Below are 15,789 nucleotides of genomic sequence, written 5' to 3' on the forward strand. Positions count from 1 at the left end.
TGACCTGGGGAGGTCATAGGTCACACACAGTCAACCTCTGACCTGACCTCGCCGCCAGCGGTCCAGCATACGGCGCAGGGTCAGGCGGTGACCTGGGGAGGTCATACAAGGTCACAATATGACCTGATCTAACAGCCAGCGGTCCAGCATACGGCACAGGGTCAGACGGTGACCTGGGGAGGTCAGATAAAGTCACACACGGTCACACTGTGATCTGACTCCGCCGCCAGCGGGCCACCATCCGGCGCTGGGTCAGACGGTGATCTGTGGAGTCATGACAGACTCCATCACCTGTTTTCCTTCAGTCCAGTCTGACCAGATTCAGTCACTCTAAGAGTCTAGCACCTGTACCAGGCAACACCCACTCACCGATCTCTGTGAGTGTCTGGATGAGTGCCTGTCTCTGGCGGCGGCACTCTGCCAGAACCTCCTCCGCGGTGCGGCGTGCCAGCCGGTCAGCTCCCTCCGTCCATAGTCGCAGGTGTATCACGGCTACCGCACTGTCAGGCAGGAGAAGTAACAGTGAGTCTCGATGGGTGACTTCGGTTGGTAGATCTATAAATTGCGATGCCTAATGAATGTCCGATTTTATCTGGATACTGCAAGGATTATGGCCACAATGTATTATTTTTCATGCCAACGTAGGTCCAGTCGAGTCAGTAATGCTAGCGTCATGTAAGGAAAAATGAAAATCATGGGTTTGGATTGTTGGGCAGCAAGAAATGTCCCTTCCATCGAACACACCGACATAGCTGTACGCCGCTTCCATGCCACACACTGAGAGGCCGGCCTCACCTGTGTTTGGCCTGCACGTTCAGCATCTCCTGTTCGGCAATATCGGCCGTCTCGTCCAGACACACCTCGGCAATCAGCGTCTCGGTGAGCACCGAGCTGAGCCGGTCCTGTCGGCGGAGTATCGGGTGGGCCGTCAGTAACCGTGTGGATGTGGGGCGGGGTAGTCGAGTCGCGAGGATGCGAGGACACAGACTCGTAATGACGGGAGGACAGCATGAGCAGCATTGGCAGTGGGAGATATATGGCTGCAGCCCAACCCCTACAAGCATTCAGGGCTGCAAGGTTGTTTGATTCATTCAGTCCCACAGCAAGGCGATCATGATCCTGTCAGGACATAAACCGACACGGGTTACAAATTCCGACATATCTCCCACACAGTTGTCCTTGCCACAACCTGTTGGTCCGACAGGGCAAGGGCAACTGTTTTCGTCCTTCACCTTCATCTCCTGATCCCTCCTGGCTCGCTCCTGCTCCTGCAGCTCCCTGGCGCGCCGCTCCTCGGCCTCCCGTCTCCTCTGTTCCTGGAGCCGCTTCTGCTCCTCCTGGAGTCGACGCGCCTCCGCTAGCTCCAACTGACTCACGCTCCTATACAGGGACAACATTGTCAGATCAATCGCGCATGCTAGACGGGGAAAGACGACAGAAGCTAAAAGAAACTGAACAATATACGTGATAAATATGCGGTGCAACTTATGGACAGCTGCCTACAAAAAATGACAATTACCCAACACGTAAACATGTCACATGAAAATGTCGACCGGGGAACATCACCAGAAAACATTCACAGTATGTCTCCATCCTGTTTGCTCTCCTCACGCCTATCGCTCACCTGACCATCTCCTTGACCACCTCGTCCACGGTCGCCTGGAAGAGCTGAGCGCACATCTGGCGCGCCGCGACTGCGGCCGCCAGCAGCTGCTCGGCCTGCCGGCGGGTCTCCTCCACCACCACCTCAGTCACCAGCTGCTGGCCAGCCGCCGCCTCGGCCGCCCGCTCGCCGTCGTCAGCCGGCGGCGGAGCGGCCTCCGCGGCCGGCTCGACCCCGCCCTGGTCCTGCGCGTCCCAAGCCGTGCGGCGCAGCACGCCATGCGCGTCGAAACTGTCGTGCGGGCGGTAGGAGGGTAGTGGATCGGCCGGCAGCGGGCCGCCCTGGATCGCCTGGCCGATGCTCAACTCTCGTTTGGCGTCGATGAGCGTCGGACACCTGCGCAGCTCGGGCGGTGTGTCGGGCACCTGGAACTGCACCCGCTCGAGGAACGCGGTGCCCTCCTCGGACTCGATCCCGTGCTGGCGTAGCGCTGAGGCACACTCCTGCTCGCTCTCGAAACCGAGCATTTCCTGCAGCTGTGTCAGTGGAAACTGCCGGCAGAAGAGCGGAAGGACGACTGCATGTGAGGGCCAGCATATAAGGGGGTGGCTCAAATGTAAACACTGACATATAAGACTTCTTGTACAGTGTAAGTAACTGAACACGAGCAGTTCGTCATAATGAATGAATTAGATCGAAAACCGGGAGGAACAACACAAGATGGGGACCCTCAGACTCCTCATCCACAGCCATCAGGAAAGCCAGCAACCACCTAACAGATCAACAATTTTTGCCAACCGACACCCATCACACCGGCAGCCTCCCTAACACCGGACGGGTGCGTTACTCGGACTTGAAGCGTCCCCCACTCCGGCCCCTCCCGATTCTCTTACCTCGACGACCGCCTTGGCCGGGCAGTAGGTGCGTGTGATGACGTCCAGGGCGCGCGTGCGGACCTGGTTGAAATAGCGCTGCAGCAGGCACGAGGCCAGGTAGCCGGCGCGGCGCACCAGCTTGAAGAAGCGCACGTAGTTGTTTGAGGAGAGCGCCACGTACAGTCGGAGCGCCGCCTGCACCTCCGGGGACTCACGGACCTCGTCACTGTACGTCTGCGCCTCCCTGCAGGGTCAGCGGTAGGGCAGAGAACGCGGTTATCGCAAAAAGGTGCTAATCACTGAACTGAAATAATAACATCCAACGTGTAGAGGTCAAGTAGCATGGTCACGTCAAGATCTCTATGCCTCCTTGAGAAAATATATATGAATCTGTCTACATCTATATCCTAGATCCATCTCTATCTCGTTGATGACTGAGCGAGAGGATAATCCTGATCGCTGATGATGTCTTCCTTGTGATGGCGAGCGTCGAGCGGGTTGATGTCCCACCTGAGCATGTCACCCTGGTTAGGGCTAAACAAGCTGCTGTCCTACCTGAGGGTGTCTCCCTGGTTGAGGTTGAGCAGGATGTCGTAGGCTCGAAACTCGGCCTCTCGCTCACACCGGACCCCTTTCAGGGACAGGTCGTGGTACATGTGCTTCAGAGTCTGAAACATACCAACAGAGCAATGGACACCGCTGCTCATTTAAAGTCGCTAAAACAATTAACCTCCATCTCAAGCAGCACCGTTGTAAATGGAAGCCTGTGGACACTAAATATAAAAGACTAGAGAAGCCACAGTCTACACAATCATGATTCAAGAGTCAATAAATTATATGAAGCATCAGATAACAAAATAACCTTTATCTAACAGTGGCCAGCGCACCAGCCGGCCACCAGGCTGCTAACCGTCCCACCTGCAGACACTTGGTGAGATTCTCGTTGTTAATCTTCTGGTCGAACATATCACGAGAGAGCTCGCAGAGCGCGGCGGCGCAGTGCACGTGGAAGCGGGCGCACTTTTCCACCAGTCCGACCGAGACCTGGTCGGTGAGCTGCTGTTGGGTGATGTCCTTTCGGATGCCGCGAGTCCGATCCCAGATGAAATGGAACCTGTTCAAAGACAGGGGAGATTGTCGATGAGTACACCGCAATGAGTTCGCAGTGGCAATAAAAAGATAGATAAGATAGCATAGGTGAGAAATGAACACAGTCGAATAGGCCTATCCGTATCTAAAATAAAACAGCGTGCCCGACACCGACATCCAAAATGAATAAATTAGATGTTCCAGATTGGTAGTGGAAATAAGAGATGGATCCACCCACTCATGCCTCTATACAAACACCAACATTACCAGCCCAGTGCCCTGCCCGTTCCGCCCGCTCTCACCAGTCGCCGGTGTCGCGCGTCTCGGCGTCGGTCACGTGTGTCACCAGGTAATCCATGGTGCGCAGCAGGGCGGCCGGTGTGCGCAGCTCATGCGGCAGCGGCTCCTCCTGGTCAGCAGAGCTGCGAGAGTACTGCTTCACCGCCAGACGGTGGTCCATCTCGAAACCGCCCTGTAACCGAGAGCACCACATGGTCAGGTGGGTCTCAGGGCGGGACAAACGACAACACATATGTAATTCGCCAAATGCACGTAAAAGATAGCATGAGAGCAACATCGTTACGCCTTGAAAATTCATATTACCTCACAGAACAATATTGAAAGTTTCGGAGGAAGATATCTATGTTCAGCTTAGATCTGGGCCTTAAATAAAGAGTGAGACAGTTTTGTGACACAAAACACAACCACCTTTGTTTGGACGCTATGACTAAGCAGTGCGGATTTTGGACTAACCTGCCTGTCTCTGTCCCGCTCGTACTGGCCGCTGATCTGATGTTTCTCCTCTCGCATGTATCGCTCCTTCTCAGGACACATGTCGGGGCAGGTACCGACCAGAGGGCCGGAGCGAGCCGGACCCTCGCGACGCAGCGCTGGCAGACAACACAGATACGGGCTGGTCAGCTGGAGACAAATGGCAAATGGGGCCAAATATTCCACATTTCGGAAATGGGAGACAATTGCCATCCACCGCAAGACTCGAGGAAGAGTAAAACAGCAATGTATCGTTGAATTCGGAAATTACTCGCTCTTACTCTGATCTGAGCAGTAATTTCTGGTTAACTCATCCTGTGCTACTGGTGAGCGTGTACCTCCAGGACTCTCCCCCCCCCAAACTGCATTGTCCTTCTTCATCCTCTCTCAGACTGCCCTCCACTCCTCCACTTCTTATGTCTCGCCCAGATCAACCCTCGCTTTCTGCCCGCCTGTCCTTTCCCTCACCGCTCCACTGACCTGCCCGCTGCAGTTTGTCCCTGGCGTCCAGCACCCTGAAGCGGTCGCTGGCCGAGGCTGCCGGCTGTCGTAGCACCGCCCGCAGCTCGGACACGTTCACAGCCGCCGCGGGCGCCGCCGCCGCTGCCGCCGGGACTGCAGAGGGCGCCGGAACGGTGGCCGTGGCGGCTGCAGGGGCACGGCGAGCCTTGGGCTCCGGCGGCGCCTCGGCACGGCGAGGTTTGGGTTCCGGCGGCAGCTCGGCGCGACGAGGCGGGTCTCTGGTGGCACATAGAGTAACAAACGTTAGCGGGGGAGTGCCGCATGACGAGGGAGGTAAAATAGTAACGAGCTACAACAACGGCTTGGTAGTTCGAATCGACTGCACTTTGACTGAGTGGTGTTGGTAAAATTAGTATTCTTCTTCCCAGTTACGCCACCCAGTCTTGTATTTCTGGTAGCGATTTGAGCTCACTAGCCATGTGCCTAATACATTGCCATGTGCCTTGCCTGCCTGGCACTTAAACTCTCTCAGACACTTCAATCCCGACATTGTTTCAGACTATCACCAGCTCTTTCCTCAACGACTTCAGCGGGTGGGTTCAGCAGGCGCCCGGCGACTCTTACCGAGTGTCGCCAGTGCCGGCCATGTTGCGCAGCTCATCCGAGACGTCATCGTCCAGTGGCGGCAGCGGGCGGCGCGCCGGCTCGGCCGCCGCGCTCTTCACCGGCCGCCGGAAATAGAGGCTCATCGGCGGCAGCTTCGGGTGGACCCGCGCGCCGCGCCTCTTGGCGGCGTCGGCGGCCGCCTGTGGGTGTGATGGCGGTCAGGAAGCGAGTCAGAGGTCACGGTAAATGTGGGCCGTGGCGGTGTGATGGCAGGTCAGAGAGTAGGTCACACGTCACGGATGCATGTCAGTAATGCCAGCGTACGTACTAAGTACTACGTACCGTACAGTGTCAATAGTTTCACCACAATCGGAAGTTTATAGTCCGTGCATACAGATCGTCCATATTAAGCTCGTTATTCGTAACTCATCGTCTCTATACGGCAGACTCACATGATCGGCGAAATGAATGGATGCCGTGTTCTTGGCCTTGTTGCAAGTGACTTTGACGACCTGGCCGAACTTTGAGAAGTGTCTGGTGAGGATGGTTCGGTCGTTGTTCCCCTCGGGCACGTCAGTGCAGAGCAGTGAGGTCACCTGCTGCAGCTCCTCGGCAGAGCTGAGACGCTGCACGCGCGGGCCCGCCGGACCGGTCACTGCCGGACGGAAGGGGGATTAATGCCTGAAACAGACTCTTTCCGCAGTCAGGAAATCGCATGCGAGAGCCTATTCAAATACATGGAAGCGCGCTCGCATCAATCGCACGCACCTCCCGCAAGCGATTGATGCGAGAAGAATTATAATGTATTTGAATAGGCTCTCGCATGCGATTTCCTGAACGCGGAAAGAGTCTGTTTCAGCCTTAACGCGCGGAACATCCACGCCGTGCGATTCGAAGCTACCGCTGGGCTCTAAAGGATAGGCAGCAGGAAGCAAAATCACTGGTACTTTTTATGCATATCAATTGACATGGAAAATGATTGATGAAGCAACGGTTAACTATCTAAACGGTCAAGTGGTGAAATAATTAACCAGCAATATGTTCAACCAATCTCGGAAGAGATGGCAAAATACGTGACCTGTCCTGGCAAAAAAAAAAAAAAAAAAAACACTCAATCTTAGCACAACACACATAAATGGTGTAGAGATTAGCACACCTCGCCATCTGCCTCACCTGGCGACTTGGCGACAGTGCGGGCCTCGGGCGGTTTGCCGAACAGTCCGGTGCGGGCCAGCGAGCGCCGGCTGGCCTCGGTCAGGCTGGTGGCCGGACGGCGCTTACTGGTCGGCGCCGGGCCGTCCGGCTGGGTGAACACTGAGCGCAGCCGGCCGGAGGAGGGCGCAGCGGCCGGCTCCGACCCGCCCTCCTTCCCGAACAGAGCGGGAGCAGAGCCCGCCGACCTGCCCTCCGCCGCCTTCCCGAACAGGCCGGGTGCTCCCGCGCCCGCCGAGTCCACGCCGCTGGCGGTCTTTCCGAACAGGCCAGGTGCAGCTCCGGTGGGCCGCGAGGACGGCAGCGGGCCGGCGTCCGTTTCATCCGTGTCCGCTGACGGCGTCCGCTTTGGTTTGCCGAATAGACCCGTTGTTTCACTCGAGGTCTTTCCAAACAATGGTGCAGCAGGCGGGGCATCCACGCCAGAGTCTGACGCTGCCTTTTGTTTGCCGAACAGACCGGTACCACCAGTGGTTTTACCAAAGAGTGAGGCACCTGCAGCAGATGATGAAGTGGCGGAGCCTGCAGCTCCAGGGGCCTTTCCAAACAGTGAGGGACCATCTGCAGTAGCAGCACCATCAGGCGCCTTCCCAAACAGCGAGCCACCAGCAGGATCTGCACCACCAGCACCCTTCCCAAACAGAGAGGTGCCTGCAGAGGCCGCTGAGCTGGCACTGTCAGTGCCGCCAGCTCCAAACAGGCTGCGTATTGTTGAACCAGCCTGATCAGCAAATGTGGAGGCTGCCACTGAGTGTGCAGCTCCTGAAGAAGGCTTGGCTTCACTTGAAGACTTTCTTGTCCCCAGAGTGGCACCAAACACTGGTGCAGTTGATGGTTGGAACCCAGCTGAACCTGGGCCTGCAGCTGAACCAAAAGTAGTGCCAGCTGATAGACTGAATGCTGGGGCAGCAGTACTGGGTGGCTGACCAAAGGCTGCCCCAGAAGATTCTGACTGTCCAAACACAGATGAGCTTGAAGGTGGCTGATTTTGACTTCCAAATGTTGGCATGCTTGTAGGTGCTCCTGCACTGGGAGTAGGTTGCTGGCCAAATGGATTGGATCCAATGCTCTGGTTGTTCCCAAACACTGCACCACCTGGTGCTGGGGTGGAGCCAGCTGGTGCACCCCAGCCAGCGGTGGTAGGGGTGTGGCCAAATAGCGTGCTGGGCTGGCCAAAAGTTCCGGGAGCACCTGTGGCCTGGCCAAACACTGTGGTAGCTGATGCAGGTGGCTGCTCACTGCCTGTAGTTGAGCTGGGAGGCTTCGGAAAGGGGTAGGGTGGCGGGTTGCCACCACCTCCCCCAAACATGATCCAATATCTGAAGGAAAAAGATGCCTGTTAATGATCACACCAACTGAGTACCTACCTACCTAAGGAATCAAAAAGGGGAATGCCAACATATTTTACTGGTAAATTCAGCTTTGTTTAGCAAAACTTTGCAAAATGAAGGTTTGGCAGACACTCAACAATGTTTTACTTTATGATTGATAAATACAATCAGCATTTTGTGGCCATTAATCGGGTCTAGTGGCCACCCGGTCGACTAGACCGGGTGGCCTAGTGGATAGGATGCATGGCAGGTCAAGGTGGCAGGAGCGCTGTGAAGCTTTGTGAGAGAGCTGGCATTCTTGCCACACCGTGATCAGTTGTTTCAGCCTGTAGCCGGTGACCTGAGGTCACAACAGGGGGCGGTTTGTGGAATCTTGCCCAGCGTTCGATGTCTCACGGACGGTGAAGATTCTAAGCCGTTCAAGGTCAGCGGGGGCTCGGCTGCGGTTATGGAACGTGATTGTCCAGACGACGTAGAATCTTTCATCGTACGAGAGACATCGAACGCGGGGTTGGTTTGTGGGAGGTGGTGTGCTGGCTGGTGTGGTCATGGCGGTGTGGTAGTCGGGGGTAGTCGGGGACGGGGTAGTTGTCCGAAGCCGGGGCTGAGGACCCGATGCCTGTGTAAGCGCTACTGGTTGCATAAACACTGAGGTTACCTCCACCTTTTTCTTGTTGAGTAGCGTTTCAAAAATTATTTCCCCGGCTGCGGCTTGAAATTTGTTAGGGAAAAATACGCAACTCCACATAGATTATTTACAGAGCGCAAGCCTCATGTTAATGATGTGTGCATGTATGGTGCAAGGAAACCATGTGTCACGTGGCCACGCACGCAGCAGCAAACACCCGCTCGCTGGCGCGTCTGTATTATCACTGACTCCTGGCCCCGCCGCACGGCCCGACCGGCCGGTCGCCACGTCACGTGACCCGGGCGGCGGGGACAGCCAACCACAGCGCAGCACGACAACACGGGGCGGCCCAAGGGCGCTCCACACAGCCCTGACATTACCCCCCTTCCACGAAAATGTGCAACGGATACACACAATAAACAAGGCAGCGAACAAGTAAACACTCAACATAAACCTAAACATACGGCAGCGCGGCAACGAACATGAACTACGGGCGGCGCACCTCATACGGCTTTGTATTCTGGACATGTGTTCGACGGACGCCCCTGTCGGTGATATATTCAACATGTCTGCGCCCGACCATCGATGACACTATGAACGGTCCGACCCACGGGTCCTCCATCTTGGAGGCCCTTGTAACATTTCTCACCCAAAGTCGGTCTCCTTCCCGGTAACCAGGCCCATGTCGTCCCCTATCTCCCTGTGTGTCCAAGTGCACAGATGACGTCACACGAAGGGGCGGAGTCGGGGGCGGGGCCTAGCGCAACGGCCGCCATATTTGAATTTGTTTTATAAGAATGTAATCTATATTTTGGCTTTCAGTCAATTGTTATCGATAGTTTTATGAACGGTTAGCTGTAATATAAGTGATTTTTAAAGAAAAAACACATACTCTGCTTCCAATTTCGATTTGAGTCCGGCCCGCGCCTAGATTCGAGCGCACGACCTTTGGATCACGGTGCAAGCATCCTAACCACTACACTACCGCGGCGGCGCAGCGGCCGGCGGAAGGGAGGCTGCGAAGGCATGGGGGCTTTTCTACGCATTTTCGGAAAAACTAATGGGTTTAGTGAAAAACTGCTCTTAGATAATTCAAATAAAAATGTCTCGTCTTTCCGATGATGCACTTAGTTTTGTACTAGCTCCAACAGAGTTTGTTCTACAGCGCTTCAAAAACCGCCCATTTACATGGGACCCAAACGGGGCTTCAAGACTTGCCCCCAGATGACGTCACAAGCTGACGTCACGATCAGGTAGAATCGCCGGACGACCCTACCTGGTATATAGGGCCTTGCCGGTAACAAACATCGCGTACATCAAGGCTATAGAACTCCAGGTAAGGACACCAGCCGTTTGACCTTGAACGCCGCCGGCCGGCCGATGACGTCATTGGAGGCAAGCCGGCTCAGCGGACACACAGGGCGAATGCATAACGGAGGGGCGTTGGAACGTTGCGGGAGCCAGGGACATATTTTAAAGTGGTTGCATACCACCATTGTTTGTTGATTGATCTACAGACTGCATCCTTTTAAACCTCGATGCATCCTAGGCCTGGATGGTGCGTACATTCGTGGAACGATCACCCCGTCCGACGTCCGTGGTCGAAGCTGTCATAGTATTTAAGACACTAAGAAGGGTGCAATAACGGCGATCCGATCCCATCTTTGGCGAATTTAGAGGGGTCGTAAGGACCCAGGCCAAATCTGACCGTCTATTTTATTTTTATAGGGAAACGGGGTGGGTGAATTGACAACCGATGGCTTAAGAGATGATGAGAAGGGATCCCGTCTTCGATTGTTGTTTGACAGACAACACATGTTGTACTGGGCGTATGACCATCAGAGGTAATGCCTGAACGTAGGCAAGCATAATTGGTCTGTCATATTGTTTAGGAATATAAAATGGTAATGGAGATCATTGAGGATATGATCTCTACATTACGGGAATTCACTAATTACTACGGCCCATAGGGGCACCGCCGGAGCTGTTGTTTTGCCATTGGTCCCAGGCAACTCCAGGGAGCTGCAGTACCCGGCGGCCAAAGCGGCCACCTCGTCGACTCGCAGGTCCTCTGGGATTCCGTGATGCATTAGTGCTTCACCCACAGAAGCACGGGCATAGCAGTAAGATGTGGGGCTAGGTGTCTGTCCACCTCTTCATTCAAAGAACAACGTGTACAGCGCCTGGTCCCGCCCAAGGCCCTATATAGAAGGTATGCTCATTAGGCCGAAGCAGCGATTTCCGTGACGTCACAGGTACGAAGGGTCGGACGGCTGCAATGCAATCCTATGGAAAATGACCCAACTTTAGGGCTCTCCCACATAGCTGCCAACCTCGACACTAAGGTAAAAGTTATATCACATAAAAGCTCAAATCAAGACGAACAAGAAACCTATCTGACGTTTTTACGTATTACTAACGGCTTAGACTCTATTCAAGTATACTCAGAGCTCTGCATTACCTCACTTTTTCTGCCGTCAATGCCACTACAAATGTCTAGTCGGCGCACGTGCGCTTGTCGAGCGGGGACCACCAGTCGGGCGATTCAGAGCTGTCGCCCAATTAGAACGCCGCAATGCCGTGACGTCATTGGTCGCACACGACACGTTACGGAGATAGGGATGAGACAGCCCTGGGTCCCGCCGAAGCTCGGTATCGACCGTGACTTATTCACAACTGGCGGATCCAGGAAGCGGTATTGGACACTGCGGGGGCCCGCTTACCCCAAAAAGGTTTCTCGGAATTAATTTAAAAAACTCGGATTTCGATTCCTTGCGCACTGCTGTGCGGTGTGATTAACCAACATTTCCTCAGAAAAGTTGTGAAGTTTACATTTATTCTCGAAAATCGATTTCGGGCGCTGCCCTGGTTGTTGGGGAAGACATTTGCCCCAAATGCCTTCCCCTGGATCCGCCAGTGGCCGTTGCCCCACTCCGAGCTTGACTAAAGACGTCTTCAAACCTCACCAGAAACCGATGCTAAGGTGAATTTAAATCCAATAACTCATCTCTGTCTGCCCGCCTAAATACACTACACATGGTACAGCACCCGGCCCTGTCGGAGCTATGAGCCGATCGTGATATTTTCGGCTTTCCCCATCCCAAGCTCGATTTGAAACGTTCTCCTTCCCCACCCGATTGCTGATGTCAATTCAAATTCAATGCCTCATCTCTGTCTGCCCGACCATAACCCATTCATTGCACACCGTTCAGCGCCCGGCCCCGCCAGAAGTATCCTAGCGCGCTGAGCAGTTGCCTCCAGCCGCGTCATCGCGAGGCCCCGCGCGGCCCATAAATGAATACATTGCGCGAATAGCCGTGTCGCCCCCCTGGCGTACATGATACCGCTTGTCAAATTGGCGCTTATAACCAGGCCCATGTCGTCCCCTATCTCTCTGCGTGTCCACTAACACGAATGACGTCACGCATGTGGGCGGAGCTATGGGCGGAGCCTAACGCACGCGGCAGTCCAAGCCGCCATATTTGAATTTATATTTTAATAGAATCTTGCGATATTTTGGGTGAAGTCAATTTATATGGATAGCTTGGTGACAATTTAGCTATACGAATAATAATTTATTATGGATGTGCGTATATTTAGCTTGGAATTGCAATTAAAGTTCCGCACCGCATAGATTCGAACTCGGGACCTTTGGAATACTGCGCGGGCACGCTAACCACTACACTACCGCGACCGCGCGGCGGCCGGCGGCAGGGAGCCTGCGGAGACATGGGGGGACATTTTACGCTTTTGTGAAAAAAGCAAAAGATTTAGCGAAAAACACGTAATAGATAACTTGCAGAAAATTGTCTGCTCTTTCCGATAAGATACTTAGGTTTGATATATCTTGTGCAGACTTCATTCTACAGTGCTTCGAAAATCGCTCATTTACATGGGGATTGAACGGGGCTTCGAGACTTGACTCCAAATGACGTCACGAGCTGACGTCACGAAAAGGTAGAATCGCCGGACGACCCTACCTGGTATATAGGGCCTTGCTTATAACGACCAGACATCTCATCACGACGGTCCTGAGCCTGCCGAAGGGTCGCTGATAACAGACGCAGTTTTTCGTGCACAAAATCTGGCGAATACTTGTTTTTGGGCGCGCTAGCTAGCTGTGACAGCGGACTATTCGGATGGCGCAGGAAATACAGAAAAAACGGGCTGTATCCAGTAGTGTCACAAATCTCATTGTTCAAGGAATAGACCACTCCAGACAAGCGTGTCTCCCAATCAGCGCCGCCCGACTCAGAGACAGCACGCAAGCGGCGTTTAATGTCCAGATGACGCCGCTCCACCGCACCCACCGCCTCGTGATGATACCCCACACTCACACGAATATTCACACCGAAATGTTCACACAACACCTTGACATGACAGTGTTTCAGCAAGTTCGAACCCGCGTCACTCTCAATGCGCTCAGGGGGACCGAAAGTCAAAAAATGCTGTGTCAACGCCTCCACAACGTTATCTGCGGCACCGGAGCGCAGTGGATAATAGGTCAAATATCCGGCAAATTTATCAACGCACGTTAAAATCATTCAGCATCCGTGAACATTCCCTCTCGGCATGGAAAGTATATCGATCACGAGTACTTCATTGGGGTATGAAGCTCGCTGGGGCAGCAGAGGCGAGCGATGGGCTCTCGTGTCCTTCCGTTGGCAACACCTCGTGCAGCTCTTTACGTAGTCGGTACAGTCGGACCGCAGGCCCGGATACCAGAGGTGCCGGCTAAGTAGCTCGTACAGCTTCCCGGCGCCTCCATGGGCGTGCTGCGATACGTCGTGATGATTGTAGAGCATCTCGAATCGTTTGGACAGAGGCCAGACAATCTGATCACCGCGGAATAACATCCCGTTACGAAAAGTGAACTGGTCCGCTGATAACCGCCGCAGAACGGGCGGCGCGTACCTGGGCCACTTGTTGTGCTTCAGTCGGTGCGCGATAGCTCGACAATTGCGGTCGTGTTTCTGGTACCAGATTACTGATTCCGGCTTGAGAGCCTGCTGGACTAAAAAGTCAGCAGTAGTCATTAAGACCTCCCGAGCCACTTCTGGTTCCACCGGCTGCTCCTTGAGCACACCATCCAACGCACAAGGTGATCCTTCGAGTTCAGCACTCGTCGCATTTGTTTGCCTCCGCGTCTCGCTGGGCACAATCGGGGGCTCAGCGTCGGGGCTATTGTCACCCAGCGCCCGGCGCGCCCGGCCCCCCGCCGCACCACGGGCGGCGCCGCGGCCGCCTCGCGAGACACGCACCGGCTCCGGCCCCGACACCGGCTCCGGCCGCAGCGCCCGAGCCGCCGGCGCCACGCCATCGGACTCGGCGTCACCCTCAGAGGCAATCGGGGGCTCAGCGTCGGGGCTATTGTCACCCAGCGCCCGGCGCGCCCGGCCCCCCGCCGCACCACGGGCGGCGCCGCGGCCGCCTCGCGAGACACGCACCGGCTCCGGCCCCGACACCGGCCCCGGCCGCAGCGCCCGAGCCGCCGGCGCCACGCCATCGGACTCGGCGTCACCCTCAGAGGCCGGAGCGTCCTCATGAAGGCGAGAGAGTGCATCAACATGACGCATCTGTGAGGCACATCTGTGTTCCGTTGTAAAACGAAACTGGCTGACGAACGCTCGCCAGCGGACCAAGCGGGGATTGATCCACTCCTTATTTTTCAGAATTTGCAAAGCACTCTTACAATCGCAAATCCATCGGAACTCATTATCAGCCAAATACTTGAACCATTTCTTGAGACCTTGGATAAAACTGAAAAGCTCTAATTCGAAAATAGTCCATTTGCGCTGGGCGCGACTGTATCGGTTGCCACTGAAAGCAACGATCCGCTCCTGGCCATCGGGCCAGATCTGGGAGAGAACCTGTCCCGATCCCGACGATGAACTATCCGTATACAGAATAAACGGACAATCCCTCCGCGGGTAACTGAGAACTACGTGAGCAGTGAGCTCAGATTTCAGCTGCAGGAAACACTGCTCCAGCTCACTATTCCAATAGAACTTATCGGCATTACTCAACACAACTAAAGGCTCTGCCACAGTCGAGAAAGACTTGAAAAACTTCCGAAACCAACCAAAGAAACCGAGGACACGCTTGGCCTGCTTAATAGAAGACGGACGGGGCATCTCGTCAATCACCTTGAGACGGCTGGGATCAATGGATATGCCGTCCGGCGTGATGAGGTGTCCCAAATATGTCAGGGACGTTTGGAAAAGCTTGCACTTCTCCGGAGCGATTTTGAGACCGGCTGATCTAAGCCTATCGAAGACGCTATGCAGTAAACGGAAATGATCTTCTATCGAGGAACTAGTGCACAAAATATCATCACAATAAATGTGAACGCCAGGCAAGTCTCCCAGTACTCGGCGCATAACTAGGTGCAAAAAATACGAACTCTGCATGCACCCCATTGGCATGCGACGGGGATAATATGTCTTGCCTAAAGCATAGAATGCGCATATTTTACTGGACTCTCCCGTCAAACACAAATTCCAAAACGCAGACTTAATATCTAACGAGGACGCGATTTTCCAGTCGCCCAATGAAAAAATAAAATCATCTATATTCGGGAACACAAACGTTTTGGGCATCAAACATTTATTCAAGGACCGCATATCCTGCACTATTCTAAATTCACGCTTGTCCTTTCCCTTGGGCACCAGAATAATGGGACTGTTCCAGTCGGACGGCTCTCCCTCCTCAATAACACCACAAGACTGCAGCTCGTCCAGCTGGGCCTTGAGCTGGTCCTCTCGGGCCCACGGGACAGGGTATGGCCTAACGAACTGAGGGCGGACTCCTGGCAACAGCTCTAAATCAACGTCTCCGCCGTTATATGTCCCGATATCCGCGTAGCTTCGCGAAAATATCTCGGGGTACGACCTGAGGAGATCGGCCAGCCGATCACGCTGAGTAGCCGAGAGCGGTTCTCCGACAACAAACTCTGAGAGAATGTCGGCCGTGGACTTCCCGACAAAGCGACTGTCGTCCGCCGACACAGCATTCACCTGAGCCTCCCCGACGCGCTCGACAGGCTCGGCCTCCACGGGCTCGACGCTCTCCAAATAACCAATGACGCTGCGGCGGTGAATCGTGATAACGCGGTCGGAACGATTGCGAACATAAAGTGGTATCTCCGTCTCGGAAAATGGCGTAAGTAACGAGTCACATATTTCGACATCATTCGAACTTTGCCCGACAAAC

At 54.6% G+C, this 15,789-nt stretch overlaps 1 protein-coding gene across 1 annotated transcript; it reads right to left on the minus strand.

The window, feature by feature from the left end:
- Positions 1-111: 111 nt before the first annotated feature.
- On the minus strand, positions 112-8,709 carry LOC122378635 (germinal-center associated nuclear protein-like). The gene is made up of 16 exons (XM_043359888.1): positions 8,608-8,709; positions 6,580-7,937; positions 5,859-6,061; positions 5,425-5,606; positions 4,819-5,078; positions 4,321-4,457; positions 3,870-4,039; positions 3,397-3,592; positions 3,034-3,146; positions 2,497-2,722; positions 1,790-2,154; positions 1,625-1,759; positions 1,233-1,380; positions 796-902; positions 370-500; positions 112-173 (listed from the first exon to the last, which is right to left on the minus strand). The coding sequence occupies exons 2-16, from the start codon at positions 7,925-7,927 to the stop codon at positions 112-114; spliced, it is 3,783 nt and encodes a 1,260-aa protein (XP_043215823.1). The 5' UTR covers positions 7,928-7,937; positions 8,608-8,709.
- Between the last annotated feature and the right edge of the window lie 7,080 nt (positions 8,710-15,789).

Source organism: Amphibalanus amphitrite, unplaced genomic scaffold, assembly GCF_019059575.1.
Source record: "Amphibalanus amphitrite isolate SeventyFive unplaced genomic scaffold, NRLGWU_Aamphi_draft 000062F_arrow, whole genome shotgun sequence".
Lineage (NCBI taxonomy): Eukaryota > Metazoa > Arthropoda > Thecostraca > Balanomorpha > Balanidae > Amphibalanus > Amphibalanus amphitrite.

Coding starts and splice junctions, on each gene's coding strand:
- LOC122378635 (XM_043359888.1), bottom strand. CDS start 7,927: ATGTTTGGGGGAGGTGGTGGCAACCCGCCACCCTACCCCTTTCCGAAG. Junction 3,593..3,869: donor ACGCGCGACACCGGCGACTG/GTGAGAGCGGGC, acceptor GTCTTTGAACAG/GTTCCATTTCATCTGGGATC. Junction 1,760..1,789: donor CCGCCGGCTGACGACGGCGA/GCGGGCGGCCGA, acceptor GGCTGGCCAGCA/GCTGGTGACTGAGGTGGTGG.